The sequence below is a fragment of the Podarcis muralis genome, chromosome 2, assembly GCF_964188315.1.
Source record: "Podarcis muralis chromosome 2, rPodMur119.hap1.1, whole genome shotgun sequence".
Lineage (NCBI taxonomy): Eukaryota > Metazoa > Chordata > Lepidosauria > Squamata > Lacertidae > Podarcis > Podarcis muralis.
This window is the reverse complement of record NC_135656.1, coordinates 6465880-6491889: the sequence shown is the minus strand read 5'-3', so window position 1 is coordinate 6491889 and position 26010 is coordinate 6465880. Positions and strand designations below refer to the sequence as shown.

Genomic DNA, 26010 nt, shown 5'->3' with positions numbered 1-26010 from the left:
TGACTGGAAGCAGCTCTTCAGGGTTGCAGGCAGAGGTCTCTTGCAGGCCTACTTGGGGATGCTCAGGACTGAACTTGGAACCTTCTGCAATCAAAGCAGCGTTTACAGAAGTCAGGAGCACCAGTAGCCCAGAGCAAAGTCCTTTGGCATAGGCAGAAGACTCAGGTGAGCAGCCTCTGTTATCATTTGATCTGATAGTATTTCCATAGTGTGTCAACCACAAACTATGAGCAATGCACCAAACTCTCGAGTTTTTCATTTTATTATTCTAAATAAAAACCACACTTTTGTGCCAAATGATGGAGTATAAAAGAATCCGATGTACAACGATTTTAGACATCTACTTTTTTTTCTTTGAGGAAGAAAAGTTTTACAAAATGTACAAACTTTACAGCAAATAGATATTAAACACTTAAATAACCAGGTCAGTACCTACAATTAACTTAACCAAAAGGTTAGACAGCAATCACAATGCTCTGCTTTGTTTTGTTTTTTTATTTCAAGACATCTGGATCTTTGGAGGAAAAGGGAGAGGGCATGGTTTTGAGTTCACAAAAATAAGAGCAATAATAAAGCGTTAGTCTCCAAAAACATTGTTGTTTATTATTTTCAAAGCTTTCTGTGTTAGACTGGAACACCTGTTCCATGCCTGAACCCTCCCCTACTGTGGTGATAATGGTAGGGATTCTTCACAAATGGTAGCATAGCAAACAGAGCAAAGCTATTTAATTACAATACTTTGTCTTTCTACACGCCTAAGGATTCCAAAGCACTTTACAGACATTTACTACACCTCACAACTTTTCCATTTGTGAGGTAGGTATTTTTAAATATTCCTCACTCACAATTTGGGGTGAGTTGATGTGTGGGTGTTTGAGGCAGACAGGTGAAGTTACTTGGGCCAAGCTACACTACCAAGCACAATGATTCATATCTTTGTCATGGCAGAATTCTTTTTTTAAAATGGAATTTCTAAAGCTGGCCAAGTTTACATTGGATGCAGTTTGGCACTGGAGAACGAGACTAAAACAGCTCTAGAAGTCGAGAATAAGGAACAGTCCTTACTGGGTGAGATCCAGTATAGCTCCTTCTCCATTACTTCCAATGAAGGCATCTTAACTACAAAAACATGGTTCTGTTCAACACCTGGGGAGTACATCCATTATTGTTTTGGACTCCAGATCTTGAACCAAGAGCTTCAGAGACCAAGACTGGGGCTTAGCCTGGTGTGCTACTTTATGGGCTCAGCCCTCTTCAGGCATAGAGGAGGAATAAGAGTGTGTAACATCAGCCCCTCCAGTTGATAGATAGTATGAAGCTTTTTGACTGGCCAAGGCTCGTATAAATAATAAAATACTGTCCGTATGCCATTAGTCCACAGCTGGACCTTGGGCTTTCTTAGGCTTCAGTTCCTTTCTCAAGCCCTGTGGGTCTAGCCATGTGGCCCTGACATTAACTAAATACTAGTGGCACTACTAGAAGTCCTATGACAACTCTTACATCCTTACACTGAATGCTTCCAGCATTACTTAAACTTAGGAATAGTCTTGTCCGCTATATTGTTGAGTTAATTCCTTAGTGTGTCCTGTTTGGTGTTTGCTATTCAGAGGCCACAAGGAGGAAAGGAATTGAGAGATATGTCAGGACACTTGCTGCACGCTGGGGGCTATTTTAAGACAGCAACTTTCTTATAAGAAAACAAGAAGACATACCTAAGTGCTTTTTCTCCTCGACAAAAATCAAAGCAGTCAATCTTCACAACACCCTTAGAGGTAGGTACTGTAAGCAGAGAGCAAAGCAACCTGACCAAGGCTGCCCTACTGGAATTACTGTCAGAGCTGAGATTCCTGGGGCTGTACAGTTTTTCATTCCACACCCCCCATAGGTCAGGGCTAGAGCAGCATTATGTGGATTTCTGTTTTTCTTTAACAACAGTGTTTTCATATACAGAAGCCTGGAAGCCTATTTGTACATACCACTGGTTTTTAAGACTCCAGGACTTCCTCCTTATGAGGTAGTTTGCATTAAACTTAGGGGCAGATCTCAAGCCAGCTGCTACATTTGTCAACGTTCGCTTCTCTCATCCACCCCCCTGCCTGGATTTCACATAGTACTGCACTTAGAAAGCATAAAATACAACCTATAGGATAAAGCCACAAGTGTAGTTCAAACTGAGTCAGGATCTGTGCCCTGTGATCAATCTGTTCTGTTGCATCCCTCCAGAAAGCACCTGTTTGGGTTGCAGGAAAAGGAAAAGGAAGGTAGGTTACAACCTCACTTCAAAAGACAGCATAATTGTTATTGTCAATTACACAAGCACATGCTGGTTTTTCATTGCCACAAGGGACAAACACCCAGAGGCATTTCAGATGACAAAAAACCCCATATGCTAGCACAAATCCTGTACCACTGTAATAAGGGGGGGGGGATACCTTGCTATAGTGTAAAAATTAAAAAGAAGAGGAGAAGTGTGTTCCAGGCTGGAGGGGAAAAGTGCACAGCCCTTAAAGTACTTAAAAACAAAAAAATCAATTGATGGTGTTTTCCACTACTTCTTGATGATGGGCTAAATAAGCATTCCAGCATGAGAGCACTCAAACTCTAAAGACGACTTTACAAATATTAATGAGAATAAAATCTTTTAAAAGTTTATATAATTGCTCTGCAATGGAGATAGGGGGAATTAATGTTGCTCCATGTTTGTGATGTCATGCTGCTCAAGGATGAAGAGACATATAATTTAAGAATGACCCTTCGTTGCAAATTCTTTATCCTCCCAGTTTAAATAATTTGTATGACAAACACACATCAAATCAAATCAAGTCAAATGCTGAATTGACCACTAAACTTGTCCTTCTTCCCATACTTCAGAAGGGATGCCCACCTCTTTACAAAGCATCACTTGTATGCTTACTCATTCTTTGTTCATCCTGTACCTTCTAAAATGAGCCTATTTTAAAAAACTGTGGAGATTTGGGTACATGCTTCTTGGTGATGTAATTTCCTAATGGAAATTGATGCCATCCACAGCCGGCTTTTGCTGCAAACTTGCAGAACTGGGTGTTTTGGATAAATTTGTTTCGGTTTGTTTTTTGGTCAGAGCATAATCCTGGAGAAAAGGTCTATTTGTACTGAGTGGTAAAGGCACATTCAAACTGGCCTCACTGCTGCACAAAAATTACATCTCTTCATTCCAAGAGCACCTGTGACACCAACACAACCACATTGTACATGACACAGTCAGAGTGGATGTGCTAGAAGTTGGGGTGGGGTGAGGAGAGAGTGTGATTGCTTTTCCCCCTGCAACAAAATGCTATGGTTTGTGTGCTGGAAAATAGGATAGCCCTGCAACAAAAGTGCTACTTTGAGAAGATCTGTGAATCCCTCCAAACAAATGATTAAGAGCTGAATATTTAATATGCAACACCCCCCTTCAAAAAAGAGAGATAATAATCTGCCCTAAACCTGTCATTCCTCCTTCCAGAGACATTTCCTTAAGGCAACAATATATTTTCAAACAGAACTAACAGTGCAATAATACACATAACGAGGCTGAAGTAAGCCCCGCTGAGATCAATGAGACTTATTCCCAGCTGTGTATAGAACTGCAACCTAAAACCCTGGCACTGTCCACAGAGCTATGTCAAAGACTTTCAAGAATGTGACCCCTGAGACATTCATCTCAATGTTCAAGACACCAGCACTGAGTTAATATTGCTGGAGGAAAGGAAGGAGCCCCAAAGCTGTTTTATGATGCCCTAAGAACACTTCTTTTTTGAAAGTGGATGTTGGAGATGAAACACTATTGCTAAAGCCTCTATATGCTTATACTCAAAGCTAAGAGTCCTTTCTAGGTAACCCCTTCAAAAAAAATAAAATAAAAATCCAGAATGTTCACATTTGGCAAAACTCTCCATTCCACCTCACCATTTTTATGCCTTCTTTGATTTTGTTAAAGCAAAGCTTTGTAAAACCGACTCACAGTTTCATGGAAAAGGGCAAAAGGCAGAGGCTGGGTGTGAACTGGAAAAAAACCCAAAACAACTGTCCTAATCTGCTACTGTGCCTTTTTCTGGCAGTTTTTACCTACAGAAATCAGCAAGTGACAGGGAAATCAGCCCCAACAACCACGAATGTCTGCAGATCACATGGTTGGCACAAGAGGAAGAACTGGCCATGTATATGGCAATCCTGGTAGGAGGGGAATACAAACTTATTGACACGAAGCTAAGGCTAAGAATGCAAAGCACACTTACAGGGCAGAGAGCAAGTCACCATTAAACAAAGGTGGACTTACCTCTGAGTAAGCGTGCTGGGGACTGCATTGTAAATTTTTATAGAACTTCTACCCTCCCAATAGCAGCACATAAACAATTCCTCCCCCCCCCCTTTCTCTCCTGCTATCCCTACTGATGTGTAGCATTAATATATCTTAGCAGCATAAATCTTTTCAAGATCTCGAATTAGAGATGTAGGGAGGAGAGATATGAGGTGTGAAACCTATCCGTTGAAGGAGGGGGGCACAGCCTGTTTCTAAGACTTGAAATAATGAGCCCTGGACTCAGCAGGAGGTAAACAGACAGGTTTCTCAAGAACAGTAACACATGTATAACGTGCTGTTGTTTTCACAGAACGACGATTTAAGAAACCCTCTAACAAGGCAAAGGGAAATAAAGTACGATGCTGATGATGCCTGACCATTGAAATGTAACGTTGTTTTTTAAAAACAGAAACAAGCTTCTTTGCTACCTGCAAGTAGTGCTTACTCCGCAAATACTGCTACATTAGCTGTCTGTATTTTTCTCCGTATCTTTGGAATGGATGATGTACATGAAAGTTTGTTCAATGGTGAAGTCGGGCGGAAGGCTGCCTTTGTGCACACCTATATGCTTGCTCATAAGGTTAAGGGTAGAGCTGTAGTGCCCACAAACCGTGCACCGGTACATGAGAGCTCCCGAGTGTGTCTTCAGGTGGCACTTGATGGTGGAACGCCCACGGAAGAACTTGTGGCACACTTTGCACTGATATGGCTTCTCCCCTGTGTGGATCCGCCGGTGGTAATTGAATTCGCTTGTGTGGGCAAATCTCTTCCCGCACACCTTGCAGCTGTACTTACTGTTTCCAGGTTGGCTCTGAAGAGCCACATCCTCACTTAGGAACTCCTCTGTCAGCTTCCTCTTCTGCAGAGCTTGCTGGTGGAGTCGGTCGCCAAAACTGGGCCGGACCAGGTCCAAGCCAGAGCTGCACTTGTGCTGGCTCACATGGTAGCGGTAAGCAGCTTCCAGCTTAAAAGCTTGGCCACAGTAGTGACACCGAAAGAGGGCTTCCTCCATGCTTTGGTGGACTGCCATGTGCTTCTCCAGGAGGTGCCTGTCCACAAAACTGTTGGCACAAACGGAGCAAGAAAAAACAGAAATGCCCAAGTGGCAAAGGGTGTGCCACATCAAGCTGCAGAGATTGAGGTGCCGCTGGTCACACACGCCACATGTTTGGCTTTTCAAGTTAACATGGTCCAAGATGTGGCCCCGAACCATATGAAAATCCTTGGCGAGGGGTTTCCCACAAGTGGCACATGCTAAATCCCCACTGAACAAGTTGACCTTCCCTATAAGCGGGTCACTAGGATGGATGATAATGTTGTTGTCAAAGACCCCTTCGCGGCGGTGAAGGCTGAGCTGCCACTGGGTGAAAAACTTAGTCTCACACATATCACAGGAGAAGAGGAATATCCCAATGTGAGACAGGACGTGAGTGACTCTGGAGTTCCTGTCTTGGAAATGGGTCTCGCAGACTTTGCAATTGCCAGTCAGGAGGTCCACGTGGTCTCTGGCATGTTGGCGGATCAGCTGTATGTTGGGCTCTAAAACCTTTTTGCACACTTGACAGGGCATGGCCTTGTTATCACGGTTGTCATTCTCAAAGGATAGCTCCTCTTCACTGTCATCGCTCAGCTCAATCACTTCCTCTGCAGCACCGAGCTCCTCGCTGGGATCTTCAAAATGTAGTTCATCTTCCCCTAGATCTTCTAGCTGCAGCTCATCCATCTGCCCAAAGCCCTGGTCTTTGGAGTGATCACTATTGCTAGGGCAGGAGTTGCTGCCTGTTGATATATCCAGTGATGCATCCGAAGCAAAAAAATTGCCTTTGTTGTAATCCCCGTTGTTCTGGAGTTTATATGGATGACATGAGTTGACAGTGGTTTGAACAGCCATGCTGACATTGCTGAGACCAGCCTGTGTCATAATGCTCATGGCACCAGTGAACTGTGCTGGTGATTCCTGTTCTTCGGTTTTGGGAGTCTGCTGGTGAATTAAGTTATGGCTGCCTTCATTTGCAGAATCTTCTTTGTAGCCACCTGGTGCTTCACTCTGCATACTGCAACTCCGCTCTGGTCCCGGGTGCTCCCCACTGTTTCGGATTTCACCCAGGGCATGGTTCGGCTCAGTCGACATGCCAGTTGGCCGGCTTTCACCTGAGACAGAAGGTTGTTTCGTGTTGGCTGAGTTTTCCAAGTCTGGGAACGTGGAATGGCAAGCCTTCAGCAAATCATCCATGCCCAGTTTTTCAGCAACCTCGTAAATGACGCCCACATTGATCAGGTCTGTAAAGAGCTCTGAGGTATAGACAAAGTTCAGAATCTTTTCAAAGTTGGCTGGAGTAATGAAATCCACCACGTAGGTGCGGGTCACATCCAGACCTGTACTGAGGAAAAGGTTCTGGAAGTAGCCTGCTGCACACGCCAGCACTGCTTTGTGTGCAGGGAAGGTACGACTACCCACCACAATGGTAACATCACACATAGTCTCTGACAACCGGCATTTGTTAAGTTCCCTCAACAGGTTGTTGGGGTGGTCAGTGCTGTGCAGCTTGATCCTCATGCCCATCTTGACAGCTGCTGAAAACCTCCTTCTCCTGCTCACTTCTTGTTTACTCCTGTCCGTTCCTCAGCTGCACCAGAAGGTGGCTTCCTGGCTCTGAAGCTCACCTGGCAAGGTCTTCTAGAGAGGAGAAAACGAAAAGTTAGTTTTTGTTCTTACTGGTTTTGAATGAAGCCCAAAATATAATAAACCTAAAATATTAGTATGCCACCTTGGACATTCTGTAAAGGGAAAGGTGGAGTAAAGATGATTTTAATAAAAAAGAAAATGCCATACATTTATTATTCACATTACAAGAAAACATAGCTGCTTTTGACAAAATGCTCTGAGGGTGTGAGGTGGGAAAGAGCGTGGTGCATATACTACAAATTAGAAAGTCAGGATGTAGCATCACTCTGCATAATGTAACATTACACCATACCATTTTCTACGTCTACTTATTCACAGTTCTGGGACCAGTTCACCAGCTATCTTTCCATCAGAGATATAACAGTAATTCTCCAAATTGGGGGCAGGGGGGGGGTGATTGCCAGTTCACACCATTCCCTTTCAGGTTGTTCAAAACTGCTATTCCTGTCTATGTTTATTTTTTCCCTTTTAGTCTTTGTCACACTTTCAGAAAACCTCCTTTTTAAAGACACACATTTACTATGAAAAGAAGTTCTACTAACCCCTTTTAACAACTGGACTGAAAGTTTTAAAACTTGGTTGGCAGAAGGCCAAAAGACTAGAAATTCAAACTCCCCTCTGCACATTTCCTTCCAGACACAACCTGTTGTCTCTTTGTTTATGAGCCTCCAGGTGGGTTTTAACTTTTAACCCAGCTGACCAACACAATAAAATAAATATGTGCAGTGCAAAACTCATGTTAAAACTCCCTTGTGTTCTTCCCTAAGGTTCTGTGCATTAAGCAAGCAGGCAGGGATGCTCTCTTAGGGCAATTTCAAGCACTCTGGGCCCCTTATGCCCACCATGAAAACGAAACTCAACTCTGCATGACAGCAGGATGGAAGAACACTGAATAGCCGTTCACTAAGGCAGAAGACGGCTCTATGCCCCTTCTTCATGCAACAACATGAGGTGACGGGGATCACTTCATAACCAAAGTGAATGATGACGACGACGATGGACATCATCACTGCAAAAAAAAGAGAGATGCACGTGCAAATAGGTTTGAGGCGCAAGGTTGTGTCAGGGTCGTGAACACGATTTCTTTCTCTTTTGGGTAAGTGCAGGAGATGTGGAAGTAACGTTAAAACTGGAATTATGGGGAGGGGAGGGTATCTCTCATTTGGTTAAGTGGGGAGCCTGGGGGGCAGGTGAGACCCAGAGGTGGAGTTGGGGGGAGAGGAGAGCGGCCCAAAGTGGGAGGGAAAAGAAGTTTGGACTGGAAAGGGGGGAAAGTGCGGGCGAGTGTGGGATGGAGGGCAGGAGGGAGGCGAGGCAGAGCAAGCCCCGCGGGGGGGGGGGGGCGAGCGGCGGGGCGAAGGAGGAGAAGGGGCTCCTCTCGCCCCGGAATGGGGAGCCGAGGGCGAAGCGGAGAAAGGGGCGAGCGAGCGTCGCCCGCCTGAGGCGAGCGGGGCGGGAAGTGCGAGGGTGAGCGGCGCCTGAGGGGAAGGAGCTGCTGTGCTCCGGGGAGGCGGCCCCTTACCCGGGAGGCGGCGGCGGCGGGCACCATCCCCGCGGCTCTCTCGCACATACACAAAGGGCTCCGGCTCCCCCGGCCCGGCCTCCCTGCCCAGCCCGCCCGCCCGGCCTCGCCGAGGAGGCGCTGCTCCGGACCCGGCCAAGAGGCTCCATCCGGCCCCGAGACGGCCGGGCCCAGCGCCGCCCCCAGCCCCGGAGGGGGCACTGCAGCAGCCCCGGCTGCAGGGGAGGCGCGCGGGGAGATGAGGCGGGCGGCGGCGGCGGGGAGAGGGGATCCGCCCGGCGGAGGAGCGAGCGGGGGGCTGAGGAGGCGCGGGAGGAGGGAATGGCGGGGGGGGGGAGAGGTAAAACCCAAAGCAGGCCCGTGACCCAGCCTCTGGAAGGCCTTCCTGATGTGTCGGGGGGGACGCACTCTGCGCCCGCTCAGGGGCACTCTTGCCTGCACCCCAGCTTCTTGGGTTGGTTAACATTATATGGTTTTTAAACGTGTTTGTGGGAGAGGGTCAGCGCCGGATTTACGTATAAGCTAAACAAGCTATAGCTTAGCGCCCCCCCCCCAAAATCACTATTAATATACTTCTTCTCAATTGTATTTCAGTTCAACAATTACTTTGATAAAATACAGTGGTACCTCAGGTTGCATATGCTCCGCTAACCCAGAAATAGTGCTTCAGGTTAAGAACTTTGCTTCAGGATGAGAACAGAAATTGGGCTCCAGTGGTGCGGCAGCAGCAGGAGGCCCTGTTAGCTAAAGTGGTGCTTCAGGTTAAGAACAGTTTCAGGTTAAGTGCGGACCTCTGGAACGAATTAAGTACTTAACCTGAGGTACTACTGTACATATTTTGTTATATGCAAATGGCTTTAGAGACCTATTAGGCCCATAAATTACCATATAGCATATATTCAACACAAAAGACAGCGGCAATTTGTTGTTGACAAAGGACGGCTGGACATATAAAGGGCCCCATTACCTTCAGTAGCTTAGGGCCTCATCAAACCTAAATCCAGCCCTGGAGAGGGTTATTGATTTGCTTTGGTTTTATTTTATTCAGAGGTGGGGTTCCAGCGTGAATGAAATTTTTGGGGAGCTCAGATAAGCCCCACCCTGCACAATCGATCACAAGCACACACACCATTGGAATGGAAATGCACATCAACTAGGGGGGCAATATTTTATTTGGGAGTGGGGGGTGAAGGGACCTCAGCCCCTAGGAGTTGGCTGTTCAGAGGAGTAGCTAGGCTTCCTTGTGCCCTTGGCAAGGAGCTATATTGGCGTCCCCACCCAAGCATGTTCACACTTGTGTCTACACTGGCTCCGTCGTGTCCACAGGATGGAAGATGGCAGGCTCCCCAAGGATATGCTCTACAGGCCGGTTTCTGCATTACAAAGATGTCTGCAAATGTGAGACTAGCAATATCAGCCCTGCTGTGTGGGAATCCCTTGCAGATGACCACAGTGCCTGGAGACAGGTCGTGCATCCCTAGCAGTGACCAAAGGAGGAACGGCCTCTGGGAGGGGGAACACACAGAGAAGAAATGTCATGGTGCATCTACAGCAGCACAACCAGACACCTTCACATGCCCCAGCTGCAACAAAACATGTCTCTCCCGTATTGAACACTACAGCTACAGAAGGCACTGCAACCATCCAACAGTTTGACTTCACCCCCCCCCCAAAGGCCCATTGTCTCCCACGACTGATGGATGCCAACCAGTAATTAGTTAATGTATTCTCATTTTGTGTTTTTCTGTTGTGAATCACCCTAGTTTCTTCAGATGAGGGTGGAAATTTAATAAATATAAATAAAAAATTGGGTTCCAGCTTGAGCCCTGGCATGGGAACGCGAGCTGGGCTGCCGAAGCCCTAGCACAGATAATTGAACCCCAGTTGCTGGATGTTTAAAAACTTTTCTTCTTCCTTTTTTCTTTTTACATGTACCGGATATCCTGCCTTGCAAGTTGCCGCTTTCCTGGAGCTCAAGGTGGCGTAATGTGGTTGTTGAAGATTGAAAGGTGTTTGTTTGGTTGTCAGATTATGCCTGGGGAACAAGGGAGTAGTTAGCTGTGCAGTAGAGGACAATGCTCTCCATTGGTGGTGAAGAAATGGAGAAGGTCTGGTGTCCAGCCCAACAGGAAAGGGGTGTTTGAAATCCTCTTTGCCAAAATGCACACCTGCAGATTCTGTCCCATTCTGCCCACCTGGAAAAAAATGATGTATTTCATATACTTGCACATTTTGGATGAAGCACGCAAACAGCTCATTCCCTGGATGTTATGTGCTGCTTCTCACCTTACATTTACCGTATTTTTCGCTCTATAGGACGCACTTTTTCCCCTCCAAAAATGAAGGGGAAATGTGTGTGCGTCCTATGGAGCGAATGCAGGCTCCCTGGCTTCAGTGATAGCAAGGCAAAGCCTCCGAAGCCTGCGCTCCGGAGGCTTCCCGTTGCTTCCGCTGAAGCCAGGAGAGTCTGCTCTTTGAGGCTGGCGGGGGGGGGGGGGAAGCAGCGCTTCCCCCATAGCCAGCCCCAGAGGATGGGGGGCAGCAGGAAGGCGCGCGATGCCTTCCCGCTACTCTCCAACCTGGCTTTGAGGCTGGCGGGGGGGGGGGAGCAGTGCTTCCCCCATCGCCAGCCCCAGAGGATGGGGGGCAGCAGGAAGGCGCGCGATGCCTACCCGCTACTCTCCAACCCGGCTTTGAGGCTGGCGGGGGGGGGGAAGCAGCGCTTCCCCCATAGCCAGCCCCAGAGGATGGGGGGCAGCAGGAAGGCGTGCGATGCCTTCCCGCTACTCTCCAACCTGGCTTTGAGGCTGGCGGGGGGGGGAGCAGCGCTTCCCCCATAGCCAGCCCCAGAGGATGGGGGGCAGCAGGAAGGCGCGCGATGCCTTCCCGCTACTCTCCAACCTGGCTTTGAGGCTGGCGGGGGGGGGGAAGCAGCGCTTCCCCCATCGCCAGCCCCAGAGGATGGGGGACAGCAGGAAGGCGCGCGATGCCTACCCGCTACTCTCCAACCCGGCTTTGAGGCTGGCGGGGGGAAAAGCAGCGCTTCCCCCATCGTCAGCCCCAGAGGATGGGGGGCAGCAGGAAGGCGCGCGACGCCTTCCCGCTACTCTCCAACCCTCCTGTGGGCTTTTGCGGGAGATGGGGGAATTCCCCCACCTCCCGCAAAAGCAGGCAAAATACTGCGCGCTCTTTAAAGAGGCTCCGTGGCTTCTGCTGGCTTTTCTAGGAGGTGGGGGAATTCCCCCACCTCGCAGAAAAGCCTGCAAGAGCCGCGCACCCTTTAAAGAGCGAGCGGCTCTTGGGGGCTTTTCCCCAAGGAGGGAGAAGGGACTGACTGGCCGAGTCAGTCCCTTCTCCCTCCTGCGGGCTTTTGCAGGAGGTGGGGGAATTTTCCCACCTCCCGCAAAAGCAGGCAAAAGCCGTGCGCTCTTTAAAGGGGCTGCACGGCTTTGCTGGCTTTTCTAGGAGGTGGGGGAATTCCCCCACCTCGCAGAAAAGCCTGCAAGAGCCGTGCACCCTTTAAAGAGCGCACAGCTCTTGGGGGCTTTTCCCCAAGGAGGGAGAAGGGACTGACTGGCCGAGTCAGTCCCTTCTCCCTCCTGCGGGCTTTTGCAGGAGGTGGGGGAATTTTCCCACCTCCCGCAAAAGCAGGCAAAAGCCGTGCGCTCTTTAAAGGGGCTGCACGGCTTTGCTGGCTTTTCTAGGAGGTGGGGGAATTCCCCCACCTCGCAGAAAAGCCTGCAAGAGCCGCGCACCCTTTAAAGAGCGCACAGCTCTTGGGGGCTTTTCCCCAAGGAGGGAGAAGGGACTGACTGGCCAAGTCAGTCCCTTCTCCCTCCTGCGGGCTTTTGCGGGAGATGGGGGAATTCCCCCACCTCCGCAAAAGCAGGCAAAAGCCGTGCGCTCTTTAAAGGGGCTGCACGGCTTTGCTGGCTTTTCTAGGAGGTGGGGGAATTCCCCCACCTCGCAGAAAAGCCTGCAAGAGCCGCACACCCTTTAAAGAGCACGCAGCTCTTGGGGGCTTTTCCCCAAAGAGGGAGAAGGGTCCCACAGGAGTCACGCGGGGCTCCTGTGGGCTTTTGCGGGAGGTGGGGGAATTCCGCCACCTCCCGCAAAAGCAGGGAGAAGGTCTTGGGAGTAGCGCACAGGCTGCGTGCAGCCTGTCCACTGCTCCCAGAGCTGCGGTGAGGGGGAAATCATATTTTTTCCTTGATTCCCCCCCCTGAAAACTAGGTGTGTCCTATGGTCCGGTGCGTCCAATCGTGCGAAAAATACGGTATGTAGGTGTAGGCCATGCAGAAAGGGATGCAGGTGGCGCTGTGGGTTAAACCGCAGAGCCTAGGACTTGCCGATCAGAAGGTCGGTGGTTCGAATCCCCGCGACAGGGTGAGCTCCCGTTGCTCGGTCCCTGCTCCTGTCAACCTAGCAGTTCGAATGCACGTCAAAGTGCAAGTAGATAAATAGGTACTGCTCCGGCGGGAAGGTAAACGGCATTTCCATGTGCTGCTCTGGTTCGCCAGAAGCAGCTTAGTCATGCTTGCCACATGACCTGGAAGCTATACGCCGGCTCCCTCAGCCAATGAAAGTGAGATGAGTGCCACAACCCCAGAGTCGGTCACGACTGGACCTAATGGTCAGGGGTCCCTTTACCTTTAGGCCATGCAGAACATGTTTGTGTGTGGAGAGTGTGTGTGTGCATGCACATGACAAATCAGGGATGGTCCAAATCGTGTGTGTGGCATTAAAAAGAAAAGTCCATGTTGTGCCGCCAGTTTCTATGGTAGCAAAAATGTAAAACAGTATTTAACTAACTACTGCCTAAGGCAGATCCCAGCACCCTACCTAATGCCCAGGACTTTGGTCTAAGCAGGACTGGGGAACTTGTAGCTCTCCAAATGTTGTTGGGCTACCAACTCCCACCATCCCTGGCACTGTCCACATTGGTAGGGTTGGTGGGAGATTGAGTCCAATATGTGGAGGGCCACAATTTCTCTTGCCTGATCTAAAGGAATGTGATGCAGCTAACCAGGTCCAGGCATTGTCAGTGCCTGGAAAACAGATGGCCTGAGGACCCTAGCTGCACTGCCTTGAGGCAGAAAATGAATTAAAAGTGGCCATGACACAAGTGCATGCATAATAGGGGTATAAAGGGTCTATGTTTGAGGTGCAAAGGCCTGGCTTGCTATATGAAGGTGAGAGACACAAGCAAGGTGTTGGAGATCAGCATGCATACATAGTGGGTGACCTCAGGGAGGTGAAAACTGCACCAAGGGAGCGGGACTGGCTGCAACTCACCTCTGCCATGTGTCTGCACAGTGGAAAATGTGCTTGCCAGTGGAAGTGCCCTACAGTACTGAATAACACTTGTAAAGCTATAACAGGCTCGTCCAGCAGGTAGACGGTGATCTACCGGTAGATCAGTGCACATTTGTGGTAGATGATTGGTAGATGACTGGCTCCCACCAAAGAATCTCAACAAGTTTGGCTCCCCTAAAGAAAGCTCAACATTTTTGCCCCTTGCAGCCCTAAAAAATGGGGCTTTTCACCTACCTAAAAAAGCTCAACAACTTTGACCTTATTCCAGTAATTTATGTATAGGTTGGGGGGGGTTGCCCCTCCAGCAGATATGATGCACATGCAGCCCACTACCAAAATCAGCACAATCGCTTTTGTGACTTTTGTGATTTGACCCCACAAAACACTTCATCACAGTTTCTTCCTACCTATTCAAAGGGCCTTTGCTGCACAATACCAAATGTAAGAATTCACTGATAAATGTATCTATGTACTGGCTCACTGGGAAAACTTCAGAAATTCATATAGACATGGGAGCTCAGCTGCTCAGCAGCCCCTCTGCCTGAGTGATAATCCCTGGCATCCTGATACCTGAGTGCCAGACAGGTAGCCATTCCAGAAATAACAAACCCAGATGAAGACTAAAGGGTGCGATTAACTTGGCTGGGAAACAGGGAAATGTAAATATCTTTTTTGTTACACTTGATGGGTGTTTGGTGGAGGGCAAGGAGAACCATGGGGCAGGGTCCAGGATGCTCAGATTAATGCCACCAGACCTCCCCTTTCATTATGTAACCGTGATGTATGAGTGATGTAGTTTGGGGGGGTGTAACATGGGGATTAGCAGCTAATAAAAGTTTGGGGGCTCTTTTGTTTGGGGCTTCCATCTTGTTCCACCTTGTGGCAGGTGGGAGTCCTGTCGCGACAGTCTTCAATAAAGACCAAGCCTTCTGGCTGCTGTTTTGCTCTGGTATTCCTGGCTGGTGTCCTTGTTGTTGTTTTTTTGTCCAAGGGAGCCATCAGATTTTTCCATTAACAACCGAAACCCCACCCCCCAAAACAGGGTTTTCCTTCCTAAGAAAAGCTCAACAACTTTGAACCCCTCAAAAGGGGGTAGATCACTGCCAGTCCTTAACTCTGTGAGTAGATTGCAGTCTCTTGGGAGTTGGCCAACCCTGAGCCATAAGATACATTTTCCATATGCAGCAAGCACTATTCTGCAAACTGGATAAGCACAGTTGCCAGGTATGCTTCACTGTTAAGGAGAAACTCAGTGTGAACCTGCAATCGTGTGAATTGAGGGGCAGAGGTGTTTCCGCATACAAAGGAAAGACTGCACCACACAGTGTGAATTATGAAACTAGAACTTCCGTTTCCAGCTGTGGCACATGCTCTTTTGTGAGATGGTTTTGGCTTCCATAGATAGGATTCAGATTCAAAACTCACATTGGCTAGAATGTATGTTTGCTATTGTTAGCAGCAGCAACAAAGAATGTTGCTGAAATGTTGTGCATTTATTGTTGCTGTGGCTGCTGATTTATTTTGAAAGTACTTCAAACGTACTACGCATGCAGTCCAAACAAAGCTATGCAAACATGGAAAGAAACAGAAAGTGTGTTCCAAACTTGGACTGGACTTCAAGACAAGTCTGTTAAAACTGAAGAATGCTGCTTTTGCCCCTCAACCTAATGCATGTCTGTCTATCCTGAAACAAGTCCCATTGAGTTCAAAGATATTTCTTCTACATAGGCATAGTTTGCAGTCTCGGTAGGATAGTCCTATAGATTCAACAGAAACATTTCCCCTGATTCTGATAAGGTAGGAAAGTAGCCAGTGCATGAGAAACTTGTCTTGGAAAATCCAGTATGGTGTAGTGGTTAGTGTCGGACTAGACCTGGGAGACCAGAGTTCTGTGATAGGAATTTTATGGTCTTAGACATATGGTAATGTTCATAAGTGTACCAACCAAGCACATACATAGATCAGCACAGGAAGACCAACCTGGAACCATTTTGATTCCTAAACTGAGCCAATGTTTTCTCTGCAAGGTCAAAGTGGGAAACCTCCCATTGTCTCTTTCCTCACAAATCCTGCCTTAAGGGTATGTCTGTGTTTGAATAGGGTGTGAGCCTGTAACCTGGCCCAGGAACTAAGTATTTATCATTACAAAAGACTGGCCAGGCTACCCAGGAAATCCAATCAAGTAACCTGCCAGACAGGAGGTAAACAACGACAGGAGAAAAACAATATTCAAATTTTCTGTTTTAGACCACCTTTTTTGTGATGTAGGTATGATGTATCTGAGGGGTGGTCTTAGGTTACACCCCTTCTGTGATGTATGTATGATGTTTCTGGGGGTGGTCCTGATCTACAGGATTGGAATTTCAAAAGTCTTTATAAGGCCTTGCGTGCCATTTTTCTGGGTCTTTCCTCTGTCCTGCGGGTGGGGGGAGCACCCTGTTGCAACAGTTCAATAAAGATCAGGCTTACTAGCTGCTTTGCTTCTCAATATTCCTGGTTGGCCTCTGTTATTCTCTCCTACCAATAGGGAACCTATGTAAGGACTCTATATGGGCTCTTGGATACCCCATAAGGGAAAAGGGCAATTTTTGTTTACAACAGTTCAAATCTCCACTCAGCTATGAAGCTCACTGGGTCACTCACTGCCTCTCCGACTAATCTACCTCACAGGGTTGTTGGGGGGATTAAATGAGGGGAGAACCATATATGATACCTTGAGTTCTTGGAGAAAAGGGTGGGAAATAAATGCAGTAAAAAGCCCTCTCAACCCACCACCCAATCCTGACAACAGGGAACTTTAAAAATTCTTAGCATAATGAGCACTCTTGTCTCCTTCAGAAATGCTTGGATGAGTAAAAGTCCTCGTTTTAGGTAGCATGATAAGCGTTTCCCAAAGGTGCTTTGATCATTATACTGTACTGAAGCAGCTAGTCGCTTAATTTGACTGGCGCCCTCTTATGTAACCGAACAATTTGCTCTGGTTATTACAAAGCTGCAATATAAAGTTAAACACACAAGATGGCAGTCTCCCTTCAGTATCCAGAGAACCTTATTTTCCTAGTGTGGGAGCAGCAGCCTGTGAAAATTCTTTTTCCTGCAAAGTTTTGTGTAAATACTGTTTTTTGGTCTCCCCCCCTTCCCCCCCCTCACTCCCAGGGAGGTCTCGGGTTTTAAGATGTAATGTAGCTTTTCAGATAGCGGAGACAGCAGATAGGCAAAGCCTAAGGGCATTTCCCCCCTGTTAAATTACCCCTGTTGCTAATCCAAAATAGGATTACCGGTATTTATTCTTTCTGAAGTCAATTTACTCTTTCTGAAGTGAATGGCTTTTGTGCTACAGCAGGGCAGACAAATGCAGAATTTTCTATGGGAACTGATGCTTCTGATGCACGAGAGAAACAACTCTGTAAATAAGCAGTGTGTTCTTTGATATCCATGATTATTTTGTCATTTGTCTGGACTTATTTCAAAGCCACAAGCTTTTTCTATTTTCATTGCCAGTTGGTTTCAGCATAAATACTGATGTGAAGAGTTGCACTGGGAATGCAAAAAGTTGAGGGGGGGGGGAAACTTGGAACCATTTTCACTTACAAATGTTTAATTTAAATATTTTTTTAAAAATGGGATGGAAATGGAAAATTGAAGTGAGAAGAAACAGTTCCATGGAAATATATCCAGGAGGGGACTATAGTACATTCAGTACTACTACTTCACAAACACAAGGTTCTCATCCCATCTGTAAGCTTATCACTGAGAATGTAGACCTCTAATGGGTGGACTCTAGAGCCAAGTGAAAAAATTAAGATTTTAATGTCCTGTGCTTGCCGAATTTGTTGTATAGGGAGGCAGGTGCCAAGGAGCTGCCTGCCCAATTTGATGGATACATTTTAGAGGTTTCTGTACTGTGGAATCAAATATAATATGGGGAACCCTTTCCACAGATTCCATGTTTTGACAACTTGCTCACCTCAGTTTACTCTTTAATCCTTACTACAGATCTGTTTCTTTGTGCCAAGAGAACAAGACACACCAAAGCAGACAAGATTAGTGAATGCATATAGCAAGGTTTTTCTCAATTTGGATTGAAGCTAGGTTGGGGGAAAGTGCATCAAAATGCATCACTTTCATAAGAAGTGACAGGATAAATACAGGATATGGATTGTAGCTAACGTCATACGTACACTGCTTCCCAAAGCAGTGTTGGGAGCAGACTGAATACAGACTGCCTACATGGCTCCTCCAGAAATAATTAAGTTAAAAGATACATCTAGTAGCGTGATGTACCTCACAGCCCAGGCAGGCAAATCAAAAACAGCATATTATGAGATATATTGATATGCATTAAAGAAATAACAGTAATAAAATAGTAATTAGTGAATCATACTTAATTGAATTACCTTACATAAAATGCCAAACAAAATAAATGGGAGGAACAAAAAGAACACACTATTAATTGTGATAGAATCACACAGCAAAATAAGATACCGTAGGCTACTAAATATGCATACTTTGCCGTGTGCGTTAATTTTATGTAAAATGAACAGTGGTAGAATGTTGAACACAAGGGCTGTTTTGCAATTATGGTAAATCTGCAACGGTTGCTTTCAATCACTCTTTTGTGCTGTCTGTTACAATGCAAATGCATGAAGCCACCTTATGCTGAGTTCATCTAGCTCAGTACGGTAACAATTCTGACCACGAGTGTTTAGCACAGGACAATTTCCTCCACAGACAGCAGAAAAGAAATGTGTAGAGTAATTTAAAATGAATTCCGTGATAAATTTTGAAGACTGATGTGGCTGGCCACTGCTGGAAACCGAATGCAGGACTAGAATAGAATATTAGTTTGCTCCATCAAGGCTTTTGGATTCTGATATTATGCATGGCTGAAGAAGGCATGAGGAACCTGCACCACTCCACTGCTGGATCACAACACCCATCATCCCTGACTAAACTGGCTGGGGCAGGTGGGAGCTGGAGTCCTACAACATCTGAAGAGCCACAGGTTGTCCGTCCTTGGAAAAGAAAAAACCTCTACCCAGACCCAGGAACAGGAAGAGATTAACTCGAACTTCAGAGTTCCAGTGAATTAACTTTCACTGAGGCTGCATTTTAGCAAGTCCACCTATCTGGCTCAACTTCCAAGCAGGTCTGAGGCCAGGTCCATCTCATTTGAAAAAATAATTAACAGAGGTGCTGTGTTATTGGCAGAAAGGGGTAGTCAAGAGACTGGTGTTGAGGAGGCTGGGGAACTTACAGTTGGGGAATGTAAACACATCAAGAAGCAGCTCAAGAGGCAAATTTCTAGCTGACACTGTGAGACCAAGGAACGCTCTATCCTGCTAACCAGGATTCTAGAATATTCTCTGAGTGTTTCAGTGCTTCAGGCAGAAGTGTTTCCCAGCCATCCGCACCCGAGACAGTTTTCAATCAGAGATACTGGGGATTGAGCCTGGGACTTCATGTGCACAGATCATAGCTTTTTATGATTGAACTATGCCCAGACTCTCATCAACAACTTGCGCTGTAGGCCAGTAAGTTACACCATTTTAAACTGTGATGGTTCATTTTGTGACAGCAGAATCCCCTCCACAATTTTATTAAATATCAAACAAAGAACGAGAGACACACAGTGGCAGGTCATAAGTAAAAACCCTGTAATTATAGAAGATTTTGAGGTGTTCTTAATCTGTGCCACAAAAGGGTGGTCAGTGAGGGTGATTTTGCTTGTGGCATAGGAGTTTTCTGCAGATCAGGTCAATATGTACACAGAGGGACAAAGCACCATGGGGAAGGGTTACTTTCAAAATTTCCAAACAGTGAACACTAGAGAGTTACAGTGAGGAAAAGGCTGGAATAAAGGGCAGAATCAAGGAAAAGAACATGGCAACAAGGAAGCACAGGACAATATGAGGTCTCCATAGTACACCGAAGGGTTCTGGTTTGGTTGAGAGTGTGCTGGGCTTTGGTGGATGAAATCAGCTTTGTGTTGGTTTCTTGAGGTCCTGCAGACATTGTGATTGTCCACACTCCTACATGGATACCTGTATGAGAGATCAAGGGGGGCAGAGAAGGCTGAAGTTAAATTGGTTCCAACATTCAGCACAGTTCCCTGTCTTGGAATCAGGTCTGGGCATGGAAGAAAATGGCAGGCTGGAATCCAAATAGCTGCTTAAATTAGGGGTTGCACAGGTGATTTCTTTTACTCTCCCATTTCAACAGCTGATCCCCATTCCATACTACCAACTGCTTGGGAAACGTCCATCAGTTTCAAAAGTAGCTGTCACGTAACATGGGTGGGAGTGGCTGGTGTTAAAGCTCTCTCAGTTTCATGGACAGGCTTTGTGGTCCTTTGGACCCAAGCAAGAAATGTTTAGAGTACAAGAAAGTAAACGGGAAAGGGACCCCTGACGGTTAGGTCCAGTTGTGGCCGACTCTGGGGTTGTGGCGCCCATCTCGCTTTTGTGGTGTACAGCTTCCGGGTCATGTGGCCAGCATGACTAAGCTGCTTCTGGCGAACCAGAGCAGTGCATGGAAACGCCGTTTACCTTCCCGCCAGAGCAGTACCTATTTATCTACTTTCACTTTGACGTGCTTTCGAACTGCTAGGTTGGCAGGATCTGGGACCGAGCAACGGGAGCTCACCCCGTCGCAGGGATTCTGACCCTCTGATTGGCAAGTCCTAGGCTCTGTGGTTTATCCCACAGCGAGCTTTTGTGTTTCGCTCAGAACAACACATTTCCAATGTTTTGTTTGTTAAACCAAAACTATTACTTCAGTTTCTCTACTGGAGCAAGAATTTCAATGGCACTTGCTCAAGATAAAGCAGTTTTGTATCAGTGTTCCAGTGGGGATGGCTGCTTTTGGAACATAATGTGCACACCTGATCTGTATCCTACAGGCCCATGCTACCGCCTTGTTCGGCTTTTGTTTATCCCTTAAGTATGTGCAACTGTGAGATCAGCTTGGCAAGCCAAATTTGCACACCCAGTGTGGAAACGTTATTATCAATGACAACTATCAAAGCATTGGTTCAACGATTGTGTCCAAAATAGTAACCAAGACTTTTAGGTGGGTAATTTAAAAATTCAGATTTCAATCTGAGTTAGAGGGGCATTTAATTTTTTTGTACAGGTTTCCTTAAAAAAAAATATGCATAAAAGACAATGGCATCTGAGTTCAGTACTAATTATGTAATATTAAAGGCAGAGTGAGACGGGGGGAAGGGGGAAAACAAACTATATTCTTTACTAATCTTGGATCTGAAATATTAAAAAAAACCTTGGTTATTGCCTATTCTATATTATTTTAAAAATCCTTTAAAATATAGCAACCATTTTTTACATATTTATAGAGAGATTCCTGCTGCTTCATGGATTGCACAGTACACAGTCACTTCCAGGTAATCTCATTACTTATTATTATTATTATTATTATTATTATTTGCATACAATGTGACATCAAGCAATTGTTATCCCACACTTCCCAGTGCATTTTCACATGGCCTTCCTTACTTCAAAAGGCCTAATTTCCTCAGAATCAGGTTTCTGGCACAATAAATCCACTTTGTAGAACATGAATTTGTGTGGGTATGGTATTGAATCCCACCCACAAAAGAGCAACAATCTGGAATTGACCTTTGTTACTTTCACTGCCATCTGCAATGTTGGCAGGATGGAACACGGAAAAAGGCCACCACCTGTTGCATCATTAGATACATCAATGCTTGTTCCTAGTTCTGAATGGCAATGAAATTTGCATATTTTATGGATTTTACTAGTTGCTGAATACTGTGGTTTATTGTCTTATTTGATTATTTTGGCTTTTACCTACGTTCAACCTTAGACAGAGAAAAGCAAGACACAGGTTATTAAAATACAATTTTAAATTTTTTAGCTGCATTTCAGACTAGAAAGTGTTTTGACAAATTATGTGCCGCTGAGTCACTGTCTTATTACCAAGTGACTCATAACTGAACTTGAATTCGTGAACTGACTCCACTGCATTAACTCTGTTTCAATTGTCTTTGAAGTGATGCGGGAATAAGGTCTGAAGTGTGAAGCCTATGATATAGCCATTTCACACATGCAGCATCACTTAGGTATTGTATACACAAACATTATACCAACAACATACACCCACATGCTAACAGTGTTCAGTTAAATATATAGAATTCTTGTAGACACACAGAAGCACAGGAGCCAACTACAGTGGTACCTCGGGTTAAGTACTTAATTCATTCTGGAGGTCAGTCTTAACCTGAAGCACCACTTTAGCTAATGGGGCCTCCTGCTGCCGCCGCAACGCCAGAGCACAATTTCTGTTCTCACCCTGAAGCAAAGTTCTTAACCCGAGGTAATATTTCTGGGTTAGCAGAGTCTGTAACCTGAAGCGTATGTAACCTGAAGCGTATGTAACCAGAGGTACCACTGTAGTAGAAAGCAGTGGGCATAGTGTTAATTCATGTGTGTGAAGTTCCCAAAATGCTTGATTTTTCTGTATCCTGAAAATGCATAGCAATTATATTTGGAAGTTAGTGGCTCTGAGGGAAAGCATTGTTCTACAGTCTAAGGCTTATCAGCAACAGCATTGAAATTACATCACAAATTCATAATCATGGAATAACTACTGTCATTCACCAAATTATTGGAACTGAAGAGTTAACAAAAAAGGAGGTCACATACCCATTCACTATGCTAATTGGAGAAATGGCATCAAAAGAAGTTGCAGTTGGCTGTTAACAGCCTGGTGTAGATGGTTAATGTTTTCCCAGATGGCTGCAAAAAGCAGCTTTGGCATATAACATAGTCCTCATGTAACAGAATAAGGAAGGTAGTTTTATGCTGCAATAAGGACTTAACGGTCAGGGGTCCCTTTACCTTAAGGACATGCAACTTTCTCTTTTATTTTCTTAACCAAGTTGGAAAGATTGCCTCCTGAAAGCCACCCCTTGATCAATTCCACCCATTTTATGAATGAAATGATACAGTTAAGAGAAGAGGGTAAACTCATTTTAAAGACACAAGGGGGGGGAAGCTATGAGTTTACTCTCTCTTACTATCCATACCATGTCATAAGATTTCTGAAAATAATTTCATGACCACTTCTTGTCCATTGCTTTCTTCCAGAAAAGTGACTGGGCTAACCAATTCTAGTGTAACTTTCCCACTTGTAAATTGCAATCTTGTGAACCCATCAAAGTTGGACTTGTCATGGTCTCTAGGTCTACATACAGCAACCTATCAAAGTAGCTTTATTCCTTGTATGAACATTTCTCTTTAAATATCCTTTCCCCCTGCTCCTGTTGTACTGAATAGATGGCACTGGTGCCAGGTTTGTGGCATCTGCAATGTGCCTCTGACTTGCACTGGAAATGCCTGGAGATCAACATATTGTTCTTCTACAATGAGGGGCAGGAATCTACACTTCAACTTAACGACAAAAGAAAAATGTATGAGCAGGTGTGAGTGCACTTGTGTTTGCATTTGTGCATGTGTTGGTGAAGTGTGGAGCAGTATTTCAAATAATCCCTCTCCCTTATAGTCAAGTTCTGGGTCCCTTCTTCCTTACCTCATTCTGCATTCAATGAATACTTTAGGTCGCCAAAACCAGTGAGTGTTCCCTTATTGACGTCTGTGGGATTATCTGAAATTAGAGAACGAAGCAAGTTAGTTTTTCCCAGAGGCATTTCTGTTCAGTCCCTTTGGTGGGTACCACATCTTCCCTCTAAATCAAAGGTAATGGCACCAAAGGATTCCTTGCCCGGTTCCCCAACCTTTACAATCAGTTAACGTGGCAGAATTTATTTCTTCATTCAACTCTTGAGTTATGAGTGAATAATATTTCCATTTCAGACAGTCATAAATAACCACTATGGGCACATGGAGCTTCTTCTGAGAGTATATTGATTCAGACATGCATTAGCGATGGGACACATCTCACTCCTGTTGTTACACCTCAAATAGTGGTCATCAAGATGGAAGGTTCTATGAGGAAAGCTGAAGGAACGAGTGTGCTTATCCTGAGGACCAACTATGGAAGGTGTGGAGGGAAGAAACAAGCTACAGCCAGATTCTGTTTCTGCAGTTCCATTTGTCCAGGGGTAGAGCAGACCAAACAAGAAATAGAAATCACCCACTACAAATATGACAGTTTCTCCTTCCTCCTCCCTTACCCTTGTTCTTTGCTTTCCATTTAGCTGTAGCTGCTTTACCATGTTCCACCTTCTCCACTGCTGTATGATCTAGTTTAATGCAATCTGAAAAGTAGGTGCCACCTCAGATTACGCCCTGGATATTGGCCCTTAACCACCAAACCCACCAGGTAATTGCTTTTTAAAATGAAAACTCAGATTCCCATGAAACTGCATTCTAAAACTAATGCCGTGTTTTGGGTTTTTCCTCCTTCGTTTCCACAGAACTGCATCTCACGCACACAGCCCTGCCTAAGAATTAGAAAGTTGAAAGAAAGAACCCTTACTGTACTTTCCAACTAAGAAATCTACCAAGAAATCTGTTGAAACCTATCAAGATTTTCAAGGAGTGTATTTGAGTGTGAAATCTCTTGGCTTACACACCTACCAGGCTCTGTGGTCCTTTTTCCCATGAGTCCAACAAAGAAATCATGCATGTCTCCTACAGAGAAAAACAAGAGGGTTACAACAGGTCAAAGTATCAGCTGGATTTCAGATTTTAGAAAAGAAATAACAGGACTATTGTAATGAATGGCTTCTAAATCTGCTATGGTGGTGGTTGGGTGCCTTTCTTGTAGACTCTGATTAGATACTTGTATTCTGATAATCAGGGATGACTCCAATGGTCACAAATAAGTTTCTGTAAATAACACACTGCCGCCACCATTTTAAACCAGCTTCTCAGAAAGGGAGATATTGCTGATTGTAAGTTGAGGAACTTATGGAATATCAGTATCATGCTGAACACATCATTCATTTCTTACTATATAATGTTTCTGTTTAAAAAAAGTTTCATGGAGCAGTTTGTGTAAATGACAATAGATGCCCATGCCAACTGCATCATGATAGCAGTGGGCACAGCGAGCAGGTGAAGCAGGAAAGCCAAGTAAATGTATATATATGAGAGAAAAATCCGTCTTTGGTCATCTGTTCCCTGACATTCATCTCTCACTTGTGTCCTATAACCATCTGCATTCATTCATCTTAAGAGATTCCAGCCATCTTTTCTTTGTCATACCTCCTGCCATTGCCTATTCTGTGGCAGCACACTCAGATGGGCAGGGAATAATAATAATTATAATAGTAATAATAGTAGTAATAGTAATAATAGTAATAATAATAATAATAATTTATTATTTATACCCCGCCCATCTGGCTGGGCTTCCCCAGCCACTCAGGGCGGCTTCCAAAAGAATATTAAAATACTATGATACATCAAACATTAAAAGCTTCCCTAAACAGGGCTCATCATCATCATCTGGAACTGACAGTGGCAAAGATAACAGGTTCTTTCCCCCCTGTGGGGCATTGCTTTCAATTGTAATCCTTTGCATGTTTACTCAGAGGTAAGCCCAAAAAGTTAATTGGAGGTTACTCCTCACTAACCAGGTTTAGGACTGCAGCATTACAGAACAAACCTTTACCTATCTATTCGGGTAAAATGGGACTTACTCCTGGGTAAGTGTATATAGGATTGCAGTCTTAATCAACAGTCAGAAGTCTTCTTTTCACTCTCTCATCACTTTTTATCACGAGCAGAAAACCGCTCTCTTTTCTTCTTCCTGTCTCATTCTATCATTCTTACATGCTGTCCCCAGTCTCACCTGCACACACTTCTACCTAATTCTTATGCCAGTCATCCTAGGAACTACTTCCATCACTCTTACTGCAGTGCCATTGGGAATCCTGGCCTCAGTGAAGCTATTGGCCTGGACTGGTCATGCTGTACATGCCAAGTACCATAGGGGAAGAGAGAGGACAGAAACCCCCCAGAGTGAAAGATATGGGTGGCTGGAGATGAGGCAAAGAGCCCCATTTCAGCTTCTGCTTTTTACGCATGGTTTAAAAACCTTATTAGACTGTGACTCTCTCATGAAAATGTTTCCTCCACCATAAATTCACTAGCAACCTTAGGGCTTGTCCAAACTTTCACTTGTTCTGTGCCCAGAAAGCAGGAGTATGAGCGTTTTTCA

General features: G+C 45.5%; 2 protein-coding genes and 1 long non-coding RNA gene across 8 annotated transcripts in view; 1 reads left to right on the top strand and 2 right to left on the bottom strand.

Moving 5' to 3' along the window:
• Window positions 1-246: 246 nt before the first annotated feature.
• On the bottom strand, window positions 247-8654 carry ZBTB39 (zinc finger and BTB domain containing 39). 5 transcript variants are annotated; one of them, XM_028721451.2, is made up of 3 exons: window positions 8530-8654; window positions 5117-6998; window positions 247-2230 (listed from the first exon to the last, which is right to left on the bottom strand). In XM_028721451.2, the coding sequence occupies exons 2-3, from the start codon at window positions 6882-6884 to the stop codon at window positions 2031-2033; spliced, it is 1968 nt and encodes a 655-aa protein (XP_028577284.2). In that variant the 5' UTR covers window positions 6885-6998; window positions 8530-8654; the 3' UTR covers window positions 247-2030. The 5 variants fall into 5 exon arrangements, with proteins under 5 accessions (XP_028577284.2, XP_028577280.2, XP_077779941.1 ...); XM_028721447.2 differs by having other exon boundaries at window positions 2111-2230; window positions 4750-6998; XM_077923815.1 differs by lacking the exon at window positions 247-2230 and having other exon boundaries at window positions 4284-6998.
• On the top strand, window positions 8025-24433 carry LOC114592992 (uncharacterized). 2 transcript variants are annotated; one of them, XR_003705570.2, is made up of 5 exons: window positions 8025-8103; window positions 9856-10538; window positions 21200-21247; window positions 24044-24168; window positions 24263-24433. It is a non-coding gene; the product is annotated as an uncharacterized LOC114592992 (long non-coding RNA). The 2 variants fall into 2 exon arrangements; XR_003705571.2 differs by lacking the exon at window positions 9856-10538.
• Window positions 19486-26010, bottom strand: part of TAC3 (tachykinin precursor 3) — a 35881-nt gene continuing 29356 nt past the window's right edge. Inside the window, exons 5-7 of the mRNA XM_077923816.1 lie at window positions 24426-24479; window positions 23416-23490; window positions 19486-19889 (exon numbers count right to left, since the gene is read on the bottom strand). Of these exons, the coding sequence (XP_077779942.1) occupies window positions 23417-23490; window positions 24426-24479 (128 nt within the window). The 3' untranslated portion in view covers window positions 19486-19889; window position 23416. The remainder of the gene's footprint in view (window positions 19890-23415; window positions 23491-24425; window positions 24480-26010) is intronic.

Bases quoted from the DNA above. Each gene is read 5' to 3' on its own strand.
- ZBTB39 (XM_028721447.2), bottom strand. From the start codon at position 6,884: ATGGGCATGAGGATCAAGCTGCACAGCACTGACCACCCCAACAACCTG.